This window comes from Vanellus vanellus (assembly GCF_965231255.1).
Source record: "Vanellus vanellus genome assembly, chromosome: 1".
NCBI classification, from domain to species: Eukaryota; Metazoa; Chordata; class Aves; order Charadriiformes; family Charadriidae; genus Vanellus; species Vanellus vanellus.
In genome coordinates, this window is record NC_138905.1 from 44,655,376 (window position 1) to 44,675,888 (window position 20,513).

At 41.3% G+C, this 20,513-nt stretch overlaps 1 protein-coding gene across 10 annotated transcripts in view; it reads right to left on the reverse strand.

The window, feature by feature from the left end:
- Positions 1 to 16,892, reverse strand: part of PPP1R12A (protein phosphatase 1 regulatory subunit 12A) — a gene marked incomplete at its 3' end in the record, with an annotated part of 121,476 nt that extends 104,584 nt beyond the window's left edge. For 5 of the 10 annotated variants that reach the window (XM_082499185.1, XM_082499189.1, XM_082499186.1 and 2 more), the window contains exon 1: positions 16,567 to 16,891. In XM_082499185.1, the coding sequence (XP_082355311.1) occupies positions 16,567 to 16,803 (237 nt within the window). In that variant the 5' untranslated portion in view covers positions 16,804 to 16,891. Of the gene's footprint in view, positions 1 to 16,566 lie in introns of all 10 variants that reach the window. The other 5 variants (XM_082499182.1, XM_082499184.1, XM_082499190.1 and 2 more) reach the window with 3 other exon arrangements.
- Between the last annotated feature and the right edge of the window lie 3,621 nt (positions 16,893 to 20,513).

Consider the following 20,513-nt stretch of genomic DNA (forward strand, 5'->3'; position numbering starts at 1 on the left):
GTAATTTCCATTTTAGGAGATCAGCTTGCAGGAGGTCAAAGCAATCTGGCTATCCTTGATTACACGTCATGGTTGGTTACAAACTGAAGGATCTGCTTGTACCAGTACACACACAAAATATAATCTAAGTTCATCAAAGCAAGCATACTTCACCTTAATCAGTTGAGACAGAAGTTGCACTAAACTTTACTACTGAGATTCAGCTATTACTGGAGAATTTAACATCTGCTTCTTGCAGTTCTAGCTCAAGCATTGAACAACATTACAAATTCAATAATCCTGTATCACAGTAATGGTGGGTAAGCAATTTGGCTTCATGCATTCAAAGACTTCTCTATCTTCAAATTCAGTGGCATGTACAACTCAACGTATGTTTGCTGATTAGCCAGTGCAGAACATGTACCCTTCTTCCCTGCAGTCCTTCAAAAGAACTCAGAAAAAAAAATTATTACTGGCTTATGACACTTAGTGGAAGTACAAAGTGTTGTAACTACTGGCATAATACAGGAACAAGTTATGACAATACAGAAAATTCGGTATTCTTTCATTGTATGTGGTACATATATTGAAGTCACAGGTCAAACCCAACAGAAATGTAGATTAGAGAGGACAAAGTTAAAGCCTGCCAATTTGAACACACTTCTAAAAAAAAAAAAGTTACTGCTGACATATTCACTTGAATTCCCAAGATCAAAAAGAATGCTGGAAAAGTTTATTGCATCACAGATTCAGAGACATAATTAAAACCAAAGTTTTAACTATTTGTTTTATGGCTGAAGACTACTGTCAACCAGCTAAGCACCTGTACTGTTCGTTAATCAAGGCTGCCAAAACTCTAGTAAAAACAGTATGAAGGCCTAGTAATAACATGGAGATATTACAGGTTGATTACATCACTCCTATACACCTGAAGGTTCCAGAGCACACCTGCCTATTCAACCCTGAATTCAAGGGATGCCACAAGAGTCAAAAAAACTATATGGCATGAAAACATCTCCTCCTAATAGCTGCAAAGAAAAACCCCTCAGAATGTTAAGAATTATTAACCATAAATGTAGTTTACAAAGTGGGAGTGAAGAAAAAAATATACACTTACACCATAACCATCACAACAGCCTGTTTTAAAAGTACACTACCATTCCTTGGGCTAGAAACTAAAAAAGTTCTTTAAGCAGAATAGACAGATCAGAAATTCAGACGTCTCTGAATACTTTTAAAACTAGACAAACAATCAAAACCACTGCATCTTACCTATAACCTCTTGATACTTGCTGATAATGGATACCTTTTTCTCCTGTAAAAATATAAAACTTTCCTTCTCCACAGTTGCTTATAACTGCAGCATCTTCTGTGCAAGTTCCAGTGAGCTTTACTTCATACTGCAACTCCTACAGCCTTTTCCATGACTAGTCCAATCTGACATTTGGCACTCTCTCGTTCAGCAAGATGCAGTACTTCCCTTTGATTCTTGCTTTTGCAGACAATAGCTGCAACTGCATAAACCTCACAAGTAAAAAGCCTCAGGTTAAACAGGCCTCAGAATACACACTCAAAAGATAGCAAAGTAGCCAGAACTACTGGCTCAACTGCAGAAAAGCACACCTTGCTGGATAAAGAGAAGATTCTCTTGGCATGAATGACCAGCTCATTTAGCCAGTAGCTTGCTGCTCAATTGTACTTTTCGGTTTAGAAATTCTGCCAACCTGAAGGTGTAATTTAACAAATTAAGTGCTGTTCTCAGCCCCTCCACCCCCCCAACCCAGATGGAGCAGAGAAATCACCTTTCCCTAGTTACTGCAGCAGGCCACCAACAGTCTGCTACTCATCCTTCATGTATCAGCATAATTTCGTAAGCAGCAACTTCCTTTCATTCAGCATCCTCTTCTAAATTAGTCATACAACAATAATACTGTTGCCAACATGTTTCAGGGAAGGAAGAAATCATATTTTCCTCCAAGAGACTGAAAACTTTTTGCAGTATTGACTGGAGTGGTTAATAATTTTTTTCCAAGCACTGCGTTATCACGGAGTCAGGTTACACCAACCGATAAAACTCAGTCACTGAAGTATCTGGAACTTTAAATCTTATATTCAGAAATAAAAAAAACTGCAGAAAACCCACATATCACATTGTGTCTATAGCAGACAAATTATCTGCATCTTAACGTAAGAATTTAAGAAATTCTTCACCCAGAGATTAAGAAGGTGAATAGCCTAACAGAGTCATCAACATTCTCAGTGAATCACTGGAAGTGTCAGAAGCATTCACAATCTACACACTGACACAAGCAACAGTTCACAGAGAATCTTGGGTTCACATAATTGGCTTTACAGAACAACTCCTCACATTCTGCTACTCTTTGGATTAAGCAGAGTTAAAACATTCCAGAGAGAAATTTATAGTGCAATCATGGGTTTGGGGGTGTGGGGTGTCATCTTAGATATCCTCATGAACTCAAGAGGAGCCAAGATATGTCTGTGTCATGTGTCTGAAAGGTTTCTGATACTACCAAAGAAAGAAACAAACCTGCAACAGACCTTTCTTGGAGGAAGAAATCCTGGGTTTCCATAAGCATCAGCACCTTGTTTAACTCTCTACAGATTCAGACTTGAATTCAGAGCCTGCTTTTATAACTCTAAAAGCACAAATAACTAACCAGTGATGCTTATTTATTAAAAGTTACAAAGCAAAAGAATTCAATCACCAATATCCAGTTTCTATAACATAAGGAGAGCAAGGCGACAGGAGGACAAAAAAAGAGAAAAAGGGACAACTTACCTGGATTAAAAGAAAGTCCTACCTCTGTCACTGTTCTATTTTATGATCAGGGGAGTGCGTAATATGGGTGTCATGAATCTGACAGTACAGAAGTTAGTGATGTCATTCCTAGTTGAGTGACACTCCCCAGTTTTACAGCCTTACACAAGTTCAACCATCAAACCTCTGAAGCCAGATTTTAAGCCATCTTTGTTTTAAAAATGGAAGGGTCTGGCTTAAAGTTTAAATGGTTTTAATATCCAAGTAATACTTATAGTTTAAGCTGCAATCAAGCAGTCCAAATCAGTTGACTTAGACTGTTGTTTGTTTACCTTCCAAGTATTAACAGAATGCAAAGCATGTTATCAAATACATCATCAGCAGTGAAACGTGACAAAACAAAATGAACAGGAAAAAACTACAAAGAAAATTTTCCCATATTTAAATCATTTAACTTAGCTACAGAAAATAGTATTAGGTAATTAGAGAAGAATTGTAAAGTGCTTGAAATCTAGAAGAAAGAAATTAAGACAGAAAAGCCTTCCAAACACAGTCACAAGAATTTGCCTTGAAAAGACTAAGAACTTGTTATTACATGTGCAGGTAAGCAAACAGCTACCCAGAATCAAAGTCACTAGAGGATCTCAAAAAAACGGGAAATTACACATCAGTTCTTCAAGCAAACACTTGAGTCGTATCTCTGTGTAGTCGATGATAAACTATGTGACTGAAGAATCTATGGCTCTGATGTCAACAAGACTTCTTAATAGAAAGTTACTTTAAAGCGCTGTTTGGTCTTTTATTGGAATCCCCATAGCTTGCATGCCTTCAACTTTTACTGATGCTTTTTATTTATATGCCATATTTTGAAAAAACAAACCCAACAAACTTAAATGGAAAAACATCTTTAGTAAGACTACTATTATGTAAGTTTTTCCATGTCAAAATTTTCTTGTTTTCATGTTTTAATCCAGCGTATACACCTGACATGACAGGTCACTTACTCTAAAAAAGGATACCAAACAATTAATAGCATCAACAGCTTTTAAAATCCACCCTCTTATTAATCAAGTATTTTGTTTAAGTAGGCTTGTCTGACTTTCATAAAGTTTTTATATGTCAAACTGAAGGTCACACCCAACAGCTGACCTTCCCTTAGGAACTGCTCCATATACATCCAGAGAAACTCCCCTATTTCCATGTTTCTCGTGCCAGAGAATCTGCTAATGATTAGGCTCGAGAAAGCTATGGTAAATTGTTCACAGGTACAGCAATTCTCACGTGGGTAGGCTTCTTGTAGCAAAAATAGATGACAGCTCCAGACACATTTAAATTGATTTTAATCCCTCACAAACATGTCATTCAGTCAATTCATCTGCTACAAAATACAAAACTTCACTCAATGCAGTGTGCCCTCCTCATTTTGAGTTGTGTGTACATTTGTTCTTTCCTTTGTTGCACTGAACATCATCTCAGGTTACTGTACCATTCCTGCCTTGATGGCAAGATGGACAATTACGCTAGAATTAAGAAAAAATTCAAGTCACCAAATGGTTACAGTAGGCTTACTTGAATTTCAATAGGAAATCTGTAATCATAGGCAGAAATTGGGAAGTTATGAAAAGAAGTTAATGGCACTTTGTGTCAGGAAGTGGCAATTACTACAGCATTCTGGACACAGCAAACTTCTCTAACTGGACAAACTACGTTCATATGTATAAATCTCAACTGGTAGATACAAAAGAAGGCAGCTAAAGTGACAGTTACAGGGCTCCAATTATCCTACCAAATATAACCAGGTACTGAATGTTGCAGCTGCTACTTAAGTTTCATGTTTACACAATCTTTATGAATAGTAATCTGAAAACACCAATTAAGAAAAAAAAATCCAGAAGTCACTAGTTGCTTTACTGAAGAACTGTATTCACAACCATATCAAATCTTTGTACCGGTCTTTAATTAAGCTTGTTCAGGGTGGTAGTTTTTCTTGAAAGGAGAAGGGAAATGGCATGTTTGAGCATGAAGTACTTACTGAAAGCAATGTGACATTCAAATACTTTGGAGAAGCCTCTAGCCTTAAACAAGACCAAAACCAACAAACTAAACCCGAATACTAGCTAATCTGTAACTAGCAAGAAGATAAATCAAACAGTCCTTCTCAGGCATGCTAAGACAGTGTCACAGAATCACCTGGCACTTCAAGCCTACAATGCATGTTTCTCCAAATGGAACTTCCACCATCTGCAGTGTACTCACACCTATCAACATACTATAGTTTTGCTTTTCTAGGGCCTGTGGGGAAAAGTACCCTTTAAGAATTCGGATACACTGAATGGACTCAGCAACAGAACAGGCTGCCCAGAGAGGTTGTGGAGTCTCACACACATTCAAAACCCACCTGGATGCTGTCTTGTGCCAACTGGCTGTAGGTGACCCTGTTCTGGCAGGGGGGTTGGACTAGATAATCTCCAGAGGTCCCTTCCAACCCTGACCATTCTGTGATTTTGTAATTAAGATTTTTATTATGTATATAAAGTAGTATCTCAAGCTGCCACAAAAGAATTACAGGATAAAAAGGCAAAGGGACAGCTAAATGGCAATAGTATCTTCCTCAAAATGATTTAAATACCTTCTCTTGCATATTTGCCTTCACAAAAAGGGAAGAGTTACATTTGACATGCTGGTACTACCAAAAAGGTAGAAGTAACCTACCACACCATCATGTAAACTGATTATCTGACACTAAATATTTTTCCCAATTAACAGTAGTCAACTACATACAATTATCACTATATGAAACTCAGTTCTCCTCTATGGGGAGAAAAATGATGAGCATTTTTTCCTAAGACAGCATTGTCTTTAACATTGCTTAGACATTAGGACAGCATTCCAAACTCAATGTCCTTATGAAATTAGATTATCATTGCTATTCATTAGTGCAAAGCTAGCCCATTAGCAAGGAATTAGTCAGGAATTACTAGTTTTAAGTGAAGGATAACTACATACAGAGGTTAGCACTAGGATAACCTAATTTAAGAGCAACTCTCTAGAGGAAATTAGGGAAAGGATAAAATGCCCCCCACACCTCTCATCCTACTTTCAGAAAAGCAAGTAATACCTCCTTTAATCAAGAATTCTTATACACAAGCAGATAGAAGTTGCCTGTGTTTCCATACTTCACATCAGTATCTATAGTTGCATCCAGCACTGCTACATGCTGCCAAAGCATAAGTTTCTCAAGGCAGCTTCTTCCCGGATCCCAACTGCAGCTCCTCTAACTTAAGCCTCTCTTTTCACAACCAATCACAATCTATTAATTTAGACACACACTCCCCAGTTTTACATTCATGATGTTTATATCTGGAGCTATTTATGTACCAAAATTATTTTTTTTCTTTTTGCTCTACAAGCAGCAAGTGCAACATTTCCAGTAGTGTTTATTTGCAGGAGTCAAATCTTTAAAAAAAAAAAAAAACCAAAAAACAAAACAGTAGAGACAGTATTCTAAAAATCCAAACGCCACTTGAGTTTGCAAACACAGACCTGTAATTATAATCGACACTTTTTAAAGTATATTATGGAGTATAACATCCTCTTCAATTGCTGAGAAAAAAATTGGAAAAGAGCTCCGTCACTCAAACACCTTACTACATGGGTCACTGACTGATAAAACACTTTTACAACATACGCAGTATGCCTTCTGGCATTCACACTAAGTTGTCTTGTATTTTCCTTTGAAACAGTAGTTTTTAAATCACCACTGCTATATTCACCTACAGCTATAGGTAAAACTTGTTCATACAATAACTCCATGGGCTTTCTTTGAAGTCACATTTGACAGATAAGACCAAAGCCAGGTATACTGTGGATAAGGTATGACATTACAAATTGCAGGTAAAAATATGAAGAAGTTATTTCCCATAAAACCAAGTTTGAGGGCAGCTCAACTAAAACACAGGGCAATTGTGTACTTGTAAAATACTGAAAGAGGCCAATGACAAGTATATTACAAGTGTTAAGCACAAGAGCCACTAGACCTGTTAAATCTTCAGAGATGGGGGGAGTTGTTTTTCTTACTAAGCATGCAAATACCCGATAAGCACTGTGACACACAAGTATTAGCAACCAATACCACTGTTATACACATACAAGCGTAGCTACACAGAGGCACAAGTGCCAAGCATTTAGCTAGGTTGTCTGCAAGCAAGTAGAAAGTGAGTGACCAGAAAGCCACATCCAGAGATTCACAAAAACCCACTGACAGCCAGTGTTAGCACAACCCACCCTCTCTGCTCTGCTATACTCAGAAGCCAAGAAATTGATGTTACACAAAAAAATTTGAGAGATAAAGCATTAAACTTATTTTCCATTGAGAGATAAAGTGCGTAGTCCTCATGAAAAAAATCTTTATCATTAGGGCCTAAAATAATTCAAGTTGCAGTAGTTGAACAAAATAAGAGTGCTAGCAAATTGTGAAGTATGGCAAGCTTTCTAAAAGCATTGTTTTATATGGTTTGATAGAAATGAGATTATTGCTTAACAACAGGAGTCCCAATTTGGCCCACAGGCACAACGCTGTCACCCCAATCTTCACTTTTCACTTTGATTAAAACCTAAGGCAATTCATTTTTGCCCAAGTTCGCAGCAAGTTCAGCACCATGCTGGACTGACCTGAAAATATTTCCAAAGAACAGGTTAGTAAAACAAGTTTAAGAATTGTTGACTTTTTGTAACTATAAAAAAAAAAAAAACACAAACAACAAAACTTAATGCTGCAACAACAATAAGCAGCGTTACTTATTTTATAGAACACGGAAGGCAGTCAAAATTAAGACTGATCAAGGAGATAATACCAATAGCTTTGAATTTTTTCATCTCTGGGATGGGGGGCATACTTTTAGAAAACTGTCATTGATTTCATTAAGATTATTCACTTAATTAAGCCTACTCATTCAAGTGTAATTGCGTACATTCGTGAACATACTGCAAGCAACAACGCTTTTGTTAAAACTTGGGATGACATGCTTTGCAGCTTTAAAATAACAAGTTTTCCACTTCAGTAACAGAAGCATAGGTTTTCAATCAAGAACGCCATAGCAAATTTCAGGACATTAGTAAGCCAAAAGTTTCAAAGCCAGAAGTCCGAGACGGTATTTTGGTTTCAAAAGGGGCCCACAAGGATCCCAGATTTGACAGAGGAATGCAGCTTCTCAGTGAAAGCTTCATCCAAGTTAAAGTGTTTCAGAAGGTAGCATTGACCACACACAGACACCAGTGTACATGCTTGTCAGCTGTGTTCACCTTGTCACAAGATTAAGATATTGTTATTTCGCCTTAGACAAATACTCAAGTCAAATGTGAAATTTTAAGAGAAACACCATTAAGTTCATCCTGTAAGTTTGAAGCAGAACTATTAACAAACAGGTTTCATGTTGCTAACATTCATTTTAATCGTTCTGTGAAAGAACCAGAAAAATAACAGGAAAATTAAGTTCACATAAGAAGTGACATATTATATTTCAGATCCACAACACAAGGCCAAGACTTGTATGTAATCCCCTGATGTAGAAACCTCAAGTATGTATATAGAAGATACTTTGGTTACTCTTCTAGCTTCACTATCAGGATGGTAAAACAGCAACAGCAAAACTAAATAAATAACCCCAGAACTAAAACTTCCATAGTAATCACCACTGGCTGGCTAAGTGATCCTGTCAAAGCAAGCTGTCATAGCTTGAACTCAAGACCATGAATTACAATCGTAACACAGGAAAATAAATCAAAGTATATTTCAGACTGACTTAAAAAAAAAACCAAAAAGCAATAAAAAAATTTAGTGAGACTTGACCCTTGACAGAACATTTAAAGCTGGAACCATTTCTAACAACCACAGCTTACAGAACTTAGTATCAAAATAGATGGTTACATGCCAGTTATAGACCAAATGTAAAATTAAAGTATTCAGAAGTTACAGTAGTATAACAACTATTTACTCACAGCCTTGAAGGCAAACCTACTACTGTATGTAGGCCCAAAATGAGGCAGCATTTACTGGTCAATTTTTTTAAGGGTTTCACGCTCTTAAAGCCAACTCCACTCCTCACTCTATTTAACAGACCTTTAGAAGCCATTAGTCTACGAAATATATTGTTAATGGGGTAAGTGCTAACACCACTCAGGCATAAATGGGAAACAGTCTTGTTCAAAGCTTTCATCATATTGCTCTAATTTTGGTTGTGAATGAGTCGTCAAAGATTCAGTGTTTCCAGGATAAGCACAGTGACTGATTCAGTGTTCTCAAAAAACAGCTGAAACAGAAGAGCTGGGTACCAGGTCTTGTTTAAAAAGAAAAAAAAAAAAAAAATTAAAAAAATAATGCAGAAATGCTTCTCCCCTACCCCCAAGTACCCTGGTCATTTTTTGCCTTCTTGTTTTATCCTTACAGTCTTGAAATTACTAGAAAGGAAACAGCTGAGGAATGCTGCCACTCTTATGCCATGCTTTCCATTGACTGTCATTTCAGGAATGCATAAAGGAAAGTAAAGCAGCTTGGAATGTCTCCACCCATCCAGAAGCTGCCCAGCTCACCGACAGCTCCACTGCCTTGCAGCTGCATTCCACTTTGCATTTTTACAGTTGCCCAGATCAATGAAGAAAGATATATCGTTAAGCACCAATATAATATTTGTTAGGTAAATGTCCTCATATTTTGCATGTAGGACATGCATATACTCTATATTGATATTACAGTATGGCAGTAACAACGCATAATGTACAGTTTCTTGGTTGCAAGAGCCCCACAAGGGTGTACTCATGCTATAGCTGTCCAAAACTACCATCACATTCCTTTCACAGCGTATTAGTTTGTCTAAGTCTAACCCGTCTGAACATATTCTTGGATAAAATTTAAGTATTTGCTAGGAGACATGCATGTTCCTCAATTCCACATCCTGCCAGCCCAGCCTCGGGAGTCACAATTACACAGAAAGAGGCAAGCAGTTAGCTGGGCTCTCCATTTTTTAAGAAGATTTCAGGAAGTGTCCTACTAGCCCAAGTAACAACTTCGAGAAAGAGAGCAAGTGAGAGTTCAAGCAAAGGGATAAACGAGTAAAGAACTGGCCAAGAGCCTGTCAAACCATTGTTTCAACCAAAATTTAGCATATTAAGCCTGGAATACAGGCCCCCAGAAGACCTAAGTTGTATCTCTACTGATGATTTATAGTGACTGCTTCTGTTTCCTAGCCTCAGATTTAGCTAATAAACTGGTATTTGGTAAAAAAATAACACTCTTGCTATTATAATGCCAAAATCAAAAAGGCCTCAAATAAAGCGTGTTCACATCAGTTTTACTCATACACACAAGAGCACATCTCCTCTACCCTTACAAGGTGTTTTTGATGATTTATCATGAAAAAGTGTTTTAACAATACCAAGAATACATCATAATAAATAGAAAACCATAGATAAAGCTTTAATATAAAAGCAGCATTAATGCTGCTGTGAAATTCATAGCTATAGACCCGCAAAAATTGTCCCTGAACATTAGCTTTGCTGAATACTAAAGTTCTACCAGCTGAATTCATCCTTACATTGAAGGTAGAACTCTTCCTCCATGACTAGGTAAATTTAAGAAATCTGTCAATTACTCTAACACAGAAACTTGCTTTAAATACTTAAAGTAATTACTGTATGCTAGAATTCACTTGGATTGTTCTATTTGTGCACAAGAAATATCCATAGCAGTGAAAACTGCTGTGTAACCAGCCATAGAAATCACAGGTTCAAACTTGACAGACCATGAAGAGGCCAAGAGACACTTGGAGATAATAAATGTAAAAGGTGAAAACATTGTTACTTGTTTCTTTTATAAAACACCAAGCAGAACACAATTCTTTTGAATGCAGCATTTAAATTTCCACTATTAAACTTAAGTTTATATTATGAGGGATCGCATCTTTTTCTTCTTCTTGCCTTCATTTCAAAGGGTAAAAAAAAAATAAATCTTAGATGACAAGATCAGTAGGAAGTTAACAAGTACTTATTGTAAAATCTGAACCTAGCTACTGTAACTACGGAGAGAAAGATCTATGGCCCACACAAGAACCAACTCCTATTACAAAGGGGATTTTAAACAAATATGCCTCTGTAGTCTAATTACTGAGTGAAGTCAATCAACATTACACTTATTTCAGGACTCATTTTCTCTGTGCTTTGTTGTACAGACAGAGAATTAAAAAAAAAAATCAGGACAACATAATATAAGCTAAGCAAACTCCTCCAAAATTTGCAGTTGTGTATCATCTACAATGAGAGTATTAGGGGGCTCAGTGGATGGGAGGTTGTTTCCCCTCCAAACACTGAGATTTAAACATCAGGTTTGCAACCGAGTACAAACCTCTCCCAGAAATGAAGTTCTTTTACTTGACTTTCTTGAAAATTAAAAGGTTTACCATACACACCAGTATCTTCACTCTCCAAAAGAGGCAGTGCAGAAGTCATAGCTGGGAGGTTACTGAGATAGCTTTGAGCTATTTCATACCTTCCTTACCCTTGGCTGTTGGGTGCTGCTGCTATGATGCAAACACCCTAGAGATTTAAGACTGCAGCAACCTGTTCTTTGCTCTTATGACTTGACATGCTCTGCATGCTGTGGCCCCAGCTCAAATACATGACCTGTGTTATCATTTGTCAAAAAGGGTCCCGACAGTGCAGCCTTAATGCCCTCTATCAAGTTCTAAGGCAAAAGGATCTAGTGCTGGTAGATTTTACATCCCTTTTTCATCACTCCTTTCTGTTTGAAAGGGTGTCGTAACAAGGACAACAGTTGATGCCAACTGTAACGATACACTTTACCACATCAGGTACTACAAGCATGCCACCAGGAGTCCTGACAGAATTTTTCACATGAACTACTGCAGAAACTCCCACAAAGGAACATACTTCTTATCCAAGAAATAAATCCCATAGAACCCACAGGAAATATTAAGACTGCAGTAACTGTCCTTCATCAGTCAGAAAGAAAAAGTGTTCAGTGAAACACAGTTGTGAAGAGTTTCTCAGCATCTTAATTACTACTGAGGGATCAATGCAGCAGAGTCGTATGGCACTGGAATCAAATCAAAATTTCTGTTTAACACCGCATACCGCTATGCCTGCGAACTAATACATAACTATTACGTGGGTAAAACAGTCTCACCTTCATATTCAATCTAATACTTGAAAAGTTGCAGAGAAACACTCATATTTGCAACAGAGACATAGCCTTTGGGGAACTTTGCTTAATTAAACTGTACTTGCCCTGGACACAAAAGAGCACACGAATCCTTCATTAAGGGTAAGGAGCCGCTCTTGCTGTTCAGCCTTCACCAATGACAACACCTACAGTACTCAATGATCCCCATGCACAAACAGCCAAGACAATTTCCCTTATCTTACCTCCAAAGCAGCACCCTCCCCAGGAAGAAGCAAGATCAAGACAGCAGGACACACTCCTTTCATGCTGTGTGGTGGAATCAGGCCGCAGCACCCACCTTCCTCACCCAGAGAGAATGAGGCCAAAAACCAGGTTACCAACTCCTAAGGCTGAACAGCTTCAAAGAAAAAGGGGCAGCCAAAAAGCAGGCTGCATAAATTGCCATACCTAACCACAGCCTAATCTCAGCTGCTTTCTTTATCAGGAGCGTGCAGGTACTCCGCAGCGCACGCCCCACGCTCCCAGGGGAGCAGCGTGCACGGGAAATCCAGCCTTCCAGGAAACTGGACACATCACCGTCCCTCCCCACCACAGGCAGCCTTCCCATGGTGCTGTCCAGAAAGGGTGGGCTCCTCTTTCCTGTGCAAAGATCTATGTAACTTTTAGACTAACTACTCTCAGTCACTTCAGCAATAAATTCCAGAGCTAGCGAACCAAGTCCTCTTTCATGGAGGGCAGAGGAGAGGAAGAAAGTCCAAATTCTGAGGAAGGATAGGCGCTAAGCTTTCAGGATGACAGAACTGACTCCCACTCCGAATAAATATGCCTGCACTAGAAGGGACCAGGTTATATTGAAAACAGTATATAGTCTCTTCTTAACATGATTTCAGAATACACCACTCTTCCCCCTCGCTCTGCAGAAACTATTAATCAGTGAGGTCACAGCTCACCTTTGGGCTTCATTTTTCTCTCAAGTTCTCCTTACATTCAATTGTTAAGGCATATTAGAAAAGTTGCACTATCTCTAAGTTAGATCTCATCCTGCGTGACAACTGTCTGGGAAGGCGATATTTAAAAATAATCAACTTCATCCTCCACTAGATTAACAGAACAGATATCTATTGTAAATTTAAGGTCTAATTTAAAAGTAAGTTTTCTGGTCTAACAGATATATACACACAAAGTGTGTATAATGCAGGATATTGCAGCAGAATACATACTGCCCTGCTGCAATATCCTACACTGCATACATCTCCCATAGACAGAAAAACAGTATACCCAGTTTTGTCTTTTGTGCTGAAGGCCTAACCTGAACATATGCTAAAACAAGTTCTTAAAGAGAATGATATTTGAACCCAACATTGCATACAGGAATAATAATCATCATCTAATGACAGTTTCTTCCCCTTCTGCAAGATTTTTAACTCAAAGAAATTTAATTGACATGTCCTCAGACATGATGCACTCAAGTCTGCTCATTTATGTGCATGCAAATATAAAATGAAAATCACTTATTGGCAGTGTCAAGAGATGAAGAATACATATATACTGTTCCCCTTCCTCCTCTGAGCTATGAAGCTAATTCTAATTTTTTCTTTCCTGTATGCATTAAGAGAAACAACTGTACATAAAGCTTTCTGATGGTGATGGCATTCTACCCCACTGATATAGAAGTTCAGCTAATGGCTTTAGTAACAAAGCTTGATGCTCCATTAACGACCAGGCCTGAAGTTCACCAGATTTTCAGGCTTAATGCTTTTACCTCAGCACTTCCAACTACCTGGGCTGTGGAAAAGAAAACACAGCTTATGTCTCTTCCTATAACTGTCATATCTAGAAGGAAAAACAAAGGCTGAATAGTATATTAAATATTTAATTCTATTGCTATTTCAGACACGTGCATTTGTTCTTAATAACCACAAAATAGTTAGATGCAAGACAAAAAGGACGCAACGCAAAAAAGGTAGAGTCACTTTGTCTTTGCTGAGATAAATTTATTCCTGTGAAGCGGTAAAGCCTACATTGGATCTGACAGACAACACAAAAACCCCAACAACCAAACAAAAAAAAACACAAAGCAACAGCAAACCATGACAGTCAAACACAACAAGGCAGACTTCAACACAATTGACATCCGTCAGTCAAAACTGTCAGGAAGCATGACAAGTTTTTGAAGAGTTTCCTTTGGAAACAGATAGAGCTTTGTTCCACACCACAGCCAAATCTGATTAAATGAATTCATGTTATAGACCGCTTCATATATGATCTGCACCTTTTATATACCATATTAGAGGAAAATAAGACTGACTGATAATACCAAAGTGAAACCATTCAGAGTTGGTCATGAGCAGGGGTTTGCTATATGCTGCTTTTTTTTTTTTGTTAATAGTAACAGGCAACATGCATTTCCTGGACTGCCTCAAGAGAATTATAACTTCACAATTGATCTTATTTGCTTTTAATATCATAAAACCAGAAAAAGCTCTTCGGTATCACTCGAGGAGCGGGGGGGGAGGAGGAGAGTGAGCAAGAGTTTTAGCAGTGATGTAAATCTTTACCTCTGTTCCTTTAGACTTTGCCCTTCCAAACTGCAAGCTGACTACAGGTAAAAAGAAGGGGAGCATAAGCTCAGAATGATCTTGATGAAAGCTTTTTCATATATAGTATCAAAGACATTTTGAAAAAGCCATCTGGACTTCAAGAAGAGAGACAACACCATTCATCTCTCATTCTAACAATAGTTAAACCAAACGTCATCCTTTCCTACCAATCACTGGAGCACACTAACTTGTAGACCCAACAATCTAACCAGTTAAGGTATGACTTCTAATACAGAGCACTCCTGGAAGCATGAAGCAATCATAACTTGATTAGAGAAGGATAAATACATAAAACCTTGCTACTGCATGACAGGCTAGCCTGAAGTCAGGTAACCGTGCTGCAGTAACACGCTGACAGGCTTAACCACAACACACATTCATTCTTCCAGTTCAGTTCACAACTGAAACTAAACCAATACCCTTTACCGGGGAGCAAGTGACAACTTAAACACAGGAAATGGAGCAAAGAGTAGTAGAAATTTACATCTTATGTTCAGTAGGGGATTCTATCCAGCACTATGGGGCAACATGTATTTGTATGTATTTCCACCTCCTTGGAAAATCTATATGGGATAGGTAAAATACATTAAACAAAACAGAGGTGGTGAATTTAAGAAAAGCACTGTATAACAACAATGTCCTAATTACCTCACCTAACTATTTTTGGAAGGTTTCTACTTGATCAACCTACATCTCATAATCATTAAGATTATTTTTTTTCTAACTACTGAACAACTTCCAAACTTAAGAACAAGCAGCTAGCCTGTCAAAGGTTGTTTTTTTTGCTTTTGGAATATCCTGTGAATTAAATATTGTGTGGAAGCTTTTGGCCTTCGAGAGAAAGAAAAACTATTCAGGCAAACCCGCATTATCTCCGGATTGCCACAGCCTTTCCTTATTTGGCTAACGTTTTGAGATTCCAATCAGACTGCTATGAAGTTCAACATGCACAAAGCATCCATTTTGAGGGAACTTCACAGCCAGTTTCCCTTCCATCCCCCCCCCCCCTCCGCCCCAAGTGAAAGTTACCTTCCTCAGCACCAACCCCCCCTCCCACATACCCACACCAGAACAAAGCAATATGGATTCGGGGTTTTGTTTTGTTTTGTTTTTTTCTTTACTGCTCTCCAACGCACCAAAGGAAACTGGAAGAGCCCCGCTCCCCCTTAAAGTTCAGCTTTACACACTGCGGCAGAAGCCATCACTGAAGAAAGCAAGCACCCTGTTATTGATACACGTTTCTATATTAGGAACAAAACACTGTTTCCCCTTAGAAACCGGAGAAAAATAGACGGTCCGTCTCCCCGCCCGCCCGAGCGGGGTTTAATCTCCTCAACTGCTGCGAAACCGGGGAGACGGGGGGCAGCGGCAAACTGCTACCGGGATCCCGGGCAAGAGGCAGTCCAGGAGGGGGAGAGAAGCGGGAGGACGGCCGCCCCCCGGGGCCAGCCCGCCTCCTCACCTGCCGGCCGCCACCCCTCCGCCGGGGGGCACCTGTGCCGGCCGCCCCCCTCCCCCCCCCCCTTCCGCACCACACGGGGGTCCCCGCTCCCCCGTCCCTCCCTCCCGAGGGAGGCGCTGCCAACAGGGGAAACGAGGCGAGCGGGGAAAGCGAAAGAGGGTCAACGGCACCTCCTCCTCCCCACCGAAGGAAAGGCCCAGCCGCCCCCTTCCCACACCCGGCCTGCGGGGAAGGGGCGCAGCCCTCTCGCCCCCTCCAGCCCAGCCGGCCCGGGGGGCTCGGGCCGCTCCCCCGCGGCCCCCTCCGGTGGCCGCCACCGCTGCCGCCTCCCGCCCCGCGCTCCCGGCCCCTCCCCGCCCCGGCGGAGGGGAGAGCAGCCGCCTCCGGCCCCTTCCTCCTCCGCCTCCTCCCGGGGGGACGCTTGGCCGGCCGGCCTCGCCTCCCCCCCACCCCCCCCTTTCCCTGCCTGCCCAAGCCCCGGTCCCGCTGCCGCCGAGCTCGGCCAGGCCGCCCCCCTCCCACCCCGGGCCGGCGGGAACGGCTCCGCACCGACCTGGTGGAGCGCGGTGAGCCCGTCCACATTGGCGTAGTTGATGTCGGCGCCCCGCTCCAGCAGCCGCAGCACCTCCTCGGTGTCCCCGCTGGAGCAGGCGGCCAGGAAGACGGCGCCGTCGTCGAACTTCACCTTGGTCTTTTTGCGCTTGACCACGGGCGGCTCCAGGTCGGTCTCGGAGCCGATCCAGCGCTTCAGCTGCTCGTTCCGCTTCTGCTTGGCGTCCGCCATCTTCATACCCCGCTCCTGCCGGGCCCCCTTAGCTAACGCTGCACCGAGGATAGACTATATACCGCCAGTATCCCACAGCACACCGCGGCCCGCACTCGCCCTCGCTGGCTCACCCACCCAGATGGAGGGCGCAGGGCGGGAGGCAACAGGAGGGGCGGGGCGGCGGCGGCCGCCTCGTTAGCATAACCCCGCGAGATTTCCCGGCGGCGGGGCTGGGAGGAGCGGCGGCGACGGCGGGGGGGGAAATCGATGCGAGGGGGCGGGGGGCGGAGCGGACGGCGGAGGGCCGGGCGGGGGAGTGACGACGACGTCGCTGCCGCCGTCGCCGCTGCTGCCTGTGTTGTGCCCGGGGCGAGGCCGGCTCGGTTTGCCTCATCCCGGGCCGCTGAGTTCAAGAGTTCAGCCGAAGGGTCACCGGCTTCCCCTGCCCCGCCAATATGCCCCCCGCGACCGCAGGGGAAAAGCCGGGCCTAGAGGCGGGCGGTGGAGCGGGCCCGCGCGGCCCCCGCTGCCTGCCCGGGCCTCGCCTCAGGGGCGGCCGGGACACCGGCCTTCTCTCGGCTGCGGCCTGGGTCTGCCATCAAGGCTGGAGAAACGCACTCGGAAAGCAGTGAGGGCCTTGCCCATGAAACGGCCATCACCGAAGGGTGACCAGGGACGTCCATCTCCAGAAGGAAGTGTGTGGAGAGAGGGAACGGGATGGTTTATTGGGGCGCCTGGTCTAGGCCTTAAGCCTTTGGGCATGTGGCTCCTGGGGGCTTCTGCGGCAGGAAGCATGGTGCTCCTCCACCTCCGTGGGGCAGCTCAGTGAAAGGTGCTGCTGTCCCTGCCAGCCACCTTTGCATCCCATCCAACAGCATCGGCGTCTCTGCCTGCCAACAGGGCAAACACAGCTGCTCAGAGGAACGAAACTGGGCGACTTAGGGAGGATCCCCTATTTAGGGAGGTTAGATGTGTCCGCATTAGGGCAGCTTGCTGTACAAAAGCAACGTTGGCCATTTGCCCTGACACTTCTGTGTGGTGGTGGACAAATCGCTGTGCTTATTGTCCATTCTACCTAAAGTTCACTTCCATTATCTGAAAATCTGAGGTGGCGCATTCATCTTTTCTGTTGGGAGAAAACAAGTACTTACAAAGCATACAGCATTTGAAGGTACAAAGACTGAAATGTATTCATTCGGAGTTGTGACTTCTAGGAACCAGGCTATTATATGTAGTAAATTTTTTTTCCATGCATCGTATGTTTTCTTTAGCTAAAAGCAATATGTATTTTGTTTTAAATTGAATCCTCTCTGGGGATAAATGTGGTTTTAAACTTACTGGAAAAAAAGTTTTATTTTCGACTAATTATAGGAAACAAAGTATAGTTTGAGAGGGTCACCAAACATCATACACTTCAAATTTTGCATGGTTTGTTATTTTCTAATTATAATGTCTCTTACGGTGGGCAGTCTCACAGCCTACTCAGGCTTCTTATTTCCATTTTTATTGATGAAAACATCATCAGCATTTCGCAAGAAGTAGTAGTTGTAAGGTACCTGCGGCAATGTGTTGTTCTTGATGTCTTTCAGAACAGATTTTCATCTGGAGACGTTTGCATGGTATCCATCAGACTTACTCATACAGCAACGCACGAGATGCTATGCACTGACAATGGGCAGGCGCGGTGTGATTGTGAACAAAAGACATCTTGTAGTCAAGATGAAAGATTTGCTGTCTAAGTAGGTGGATGAACGATTACCCAGTGCCTAATTTATACCTTCCTGTTGACAGCCTGTGTGACTATCCAGAGGTACAGTTTAGGGTCCTGGGTTTGAATGTATGGCTGACTGCATAATGCACTTCAGAAGCAGTCTTTGCAGTTTTTATTACTCACACGGGTGGCTGACTTGTGATTTGGCATAGCACTGGTACCATTGGCCCAGTATGGATAGTTACCAGCTCGGAGCTTGGCTGCATCGACTGACTCAGGTCTAAGGAAGGGATTTGTGCAGGCTCCAGCCGCCTGCTGTGGTCTTGTTCTTGTGGGTAAACTTCCTTGGGGACAGACTCTCAATCCGGTGCCATTTCCTAAGAGGCTGAAAACTATAGCCCAGAAAAAGATAACACAAGAAAAAGCTGAGTCCTTCTTCCCCAGATGTCCCTGTTATTTTACATGTACCCTCCCCAACACACTGCTTCTCTCTCCTTCGCTCAGTTGTCTGTCTGAAAATTTGACTCTTCAAAGAAACCATATAGCTGAAGAATGCAATACACTGATTTCAGCAAGCACTATTTAAATCAAAGTAATGCAAAAAAACTACAAAGTAATTCTAGGCAAATGGATAGGCACTTACTCAAAATGCCCTCTGTTAGGAATTTCATTGTCATAGAGCATTTTTTTAGGTTTCCATCAGGAGACTTACCGACATCCTTGACTTCATTCCTCTAGCTCAGCTTTTTCCTTCTGGTCATGGATCCTCCTTTAACACCTTCAGCTTAACACCTTCAGCTCACTATCCTTGGCTTGCTAGTGAAATTTAGAGGTTCTCCAGCTCAGAAAGCACATCTCTTTCTGTTCTTAAGTATCTTAAAGTCTGGTTTTAAAGACCAGATCTAATACCTTCCTTTCTCTGAGGCATTTTTCATTGATTCAGCTCCAACTTTTCAGAGAACTTCAGCAAATATCTTTCCTTACTCTGCAGCTATTTGTATGTTCTACATTATTAACTTTATTTTTCCTTGACGTTTTAATTTTCATTTTTGGGGGGTTGCACCTCATTTGGGAGTTATGTTATGTTTGAACCTTGTTACAGACCCCACAGGCAACGTATAATTCATTCATGTGCAGCCAGCTGAAATTCAGTTATTCCATATATATGGGGTATATATGCCTTTCCCAGATAGCTGTGTGCTCTGCAGTAAGTTATATGTGGCCCTTGAATGTGATCTAGCAAAGCATATGGTCTTCCTTAAGGAAAAAGTAGGTCTGTCATTCACGTAAACTGGTTAATCTCTGCAATTGTTCACGTTTTTGGTATTCAACAAAATTCAGAACAAGAAGGGAATAATGATAAGAGGAGGAATAGTAATAATAATAATAATTCTTAACACTTGTTTTTAATTTCCATGTTTTTCCTATCTCATATCTCACATAAAAGTTCATCATTTCAATAGCAAAGGCATACTGGGCCATAATCTTTACTCTGTCCTACCTACAGTTTGTTGTAATTCGATTTCATTGTAAAATCAGTGTAGCTGAGAAGAGATGAGACCATCTACAGCCTCTAACTCAGTACTAACTGACATAAACATACAATTGCCAATAATATTTGCTGCTGATGTTCTTTTCCAATTATCTTACCTAAGCATGGAGGGTGAAATTCATCTGTGCTGAGGGTTAGAACAACCCCCATATATTAAAGCTCACTTTGAAGACCATATTGAAAGTGAGTGTAAAATTTGTCCTAAAACAGTCATTACTGCAATACAGTATCACAAGATTGAATTAGATAACTGCATAAGCATGCGTGTTTACAATAATAATAGTATGATAAGAACAGACACCATTTTAGGTATCTGATGTGTGCGACTTAAGGACAAAGTAGACGTAGTTTTATCACATTATTTTGATACATCTCTACCAGACTACCCAACACAATAAATGTGCGCTAAAATCCTTTGCGTGCATATAAATAGCACTAAAGGTGTTTGAATATGTCATTTTCCACATACAA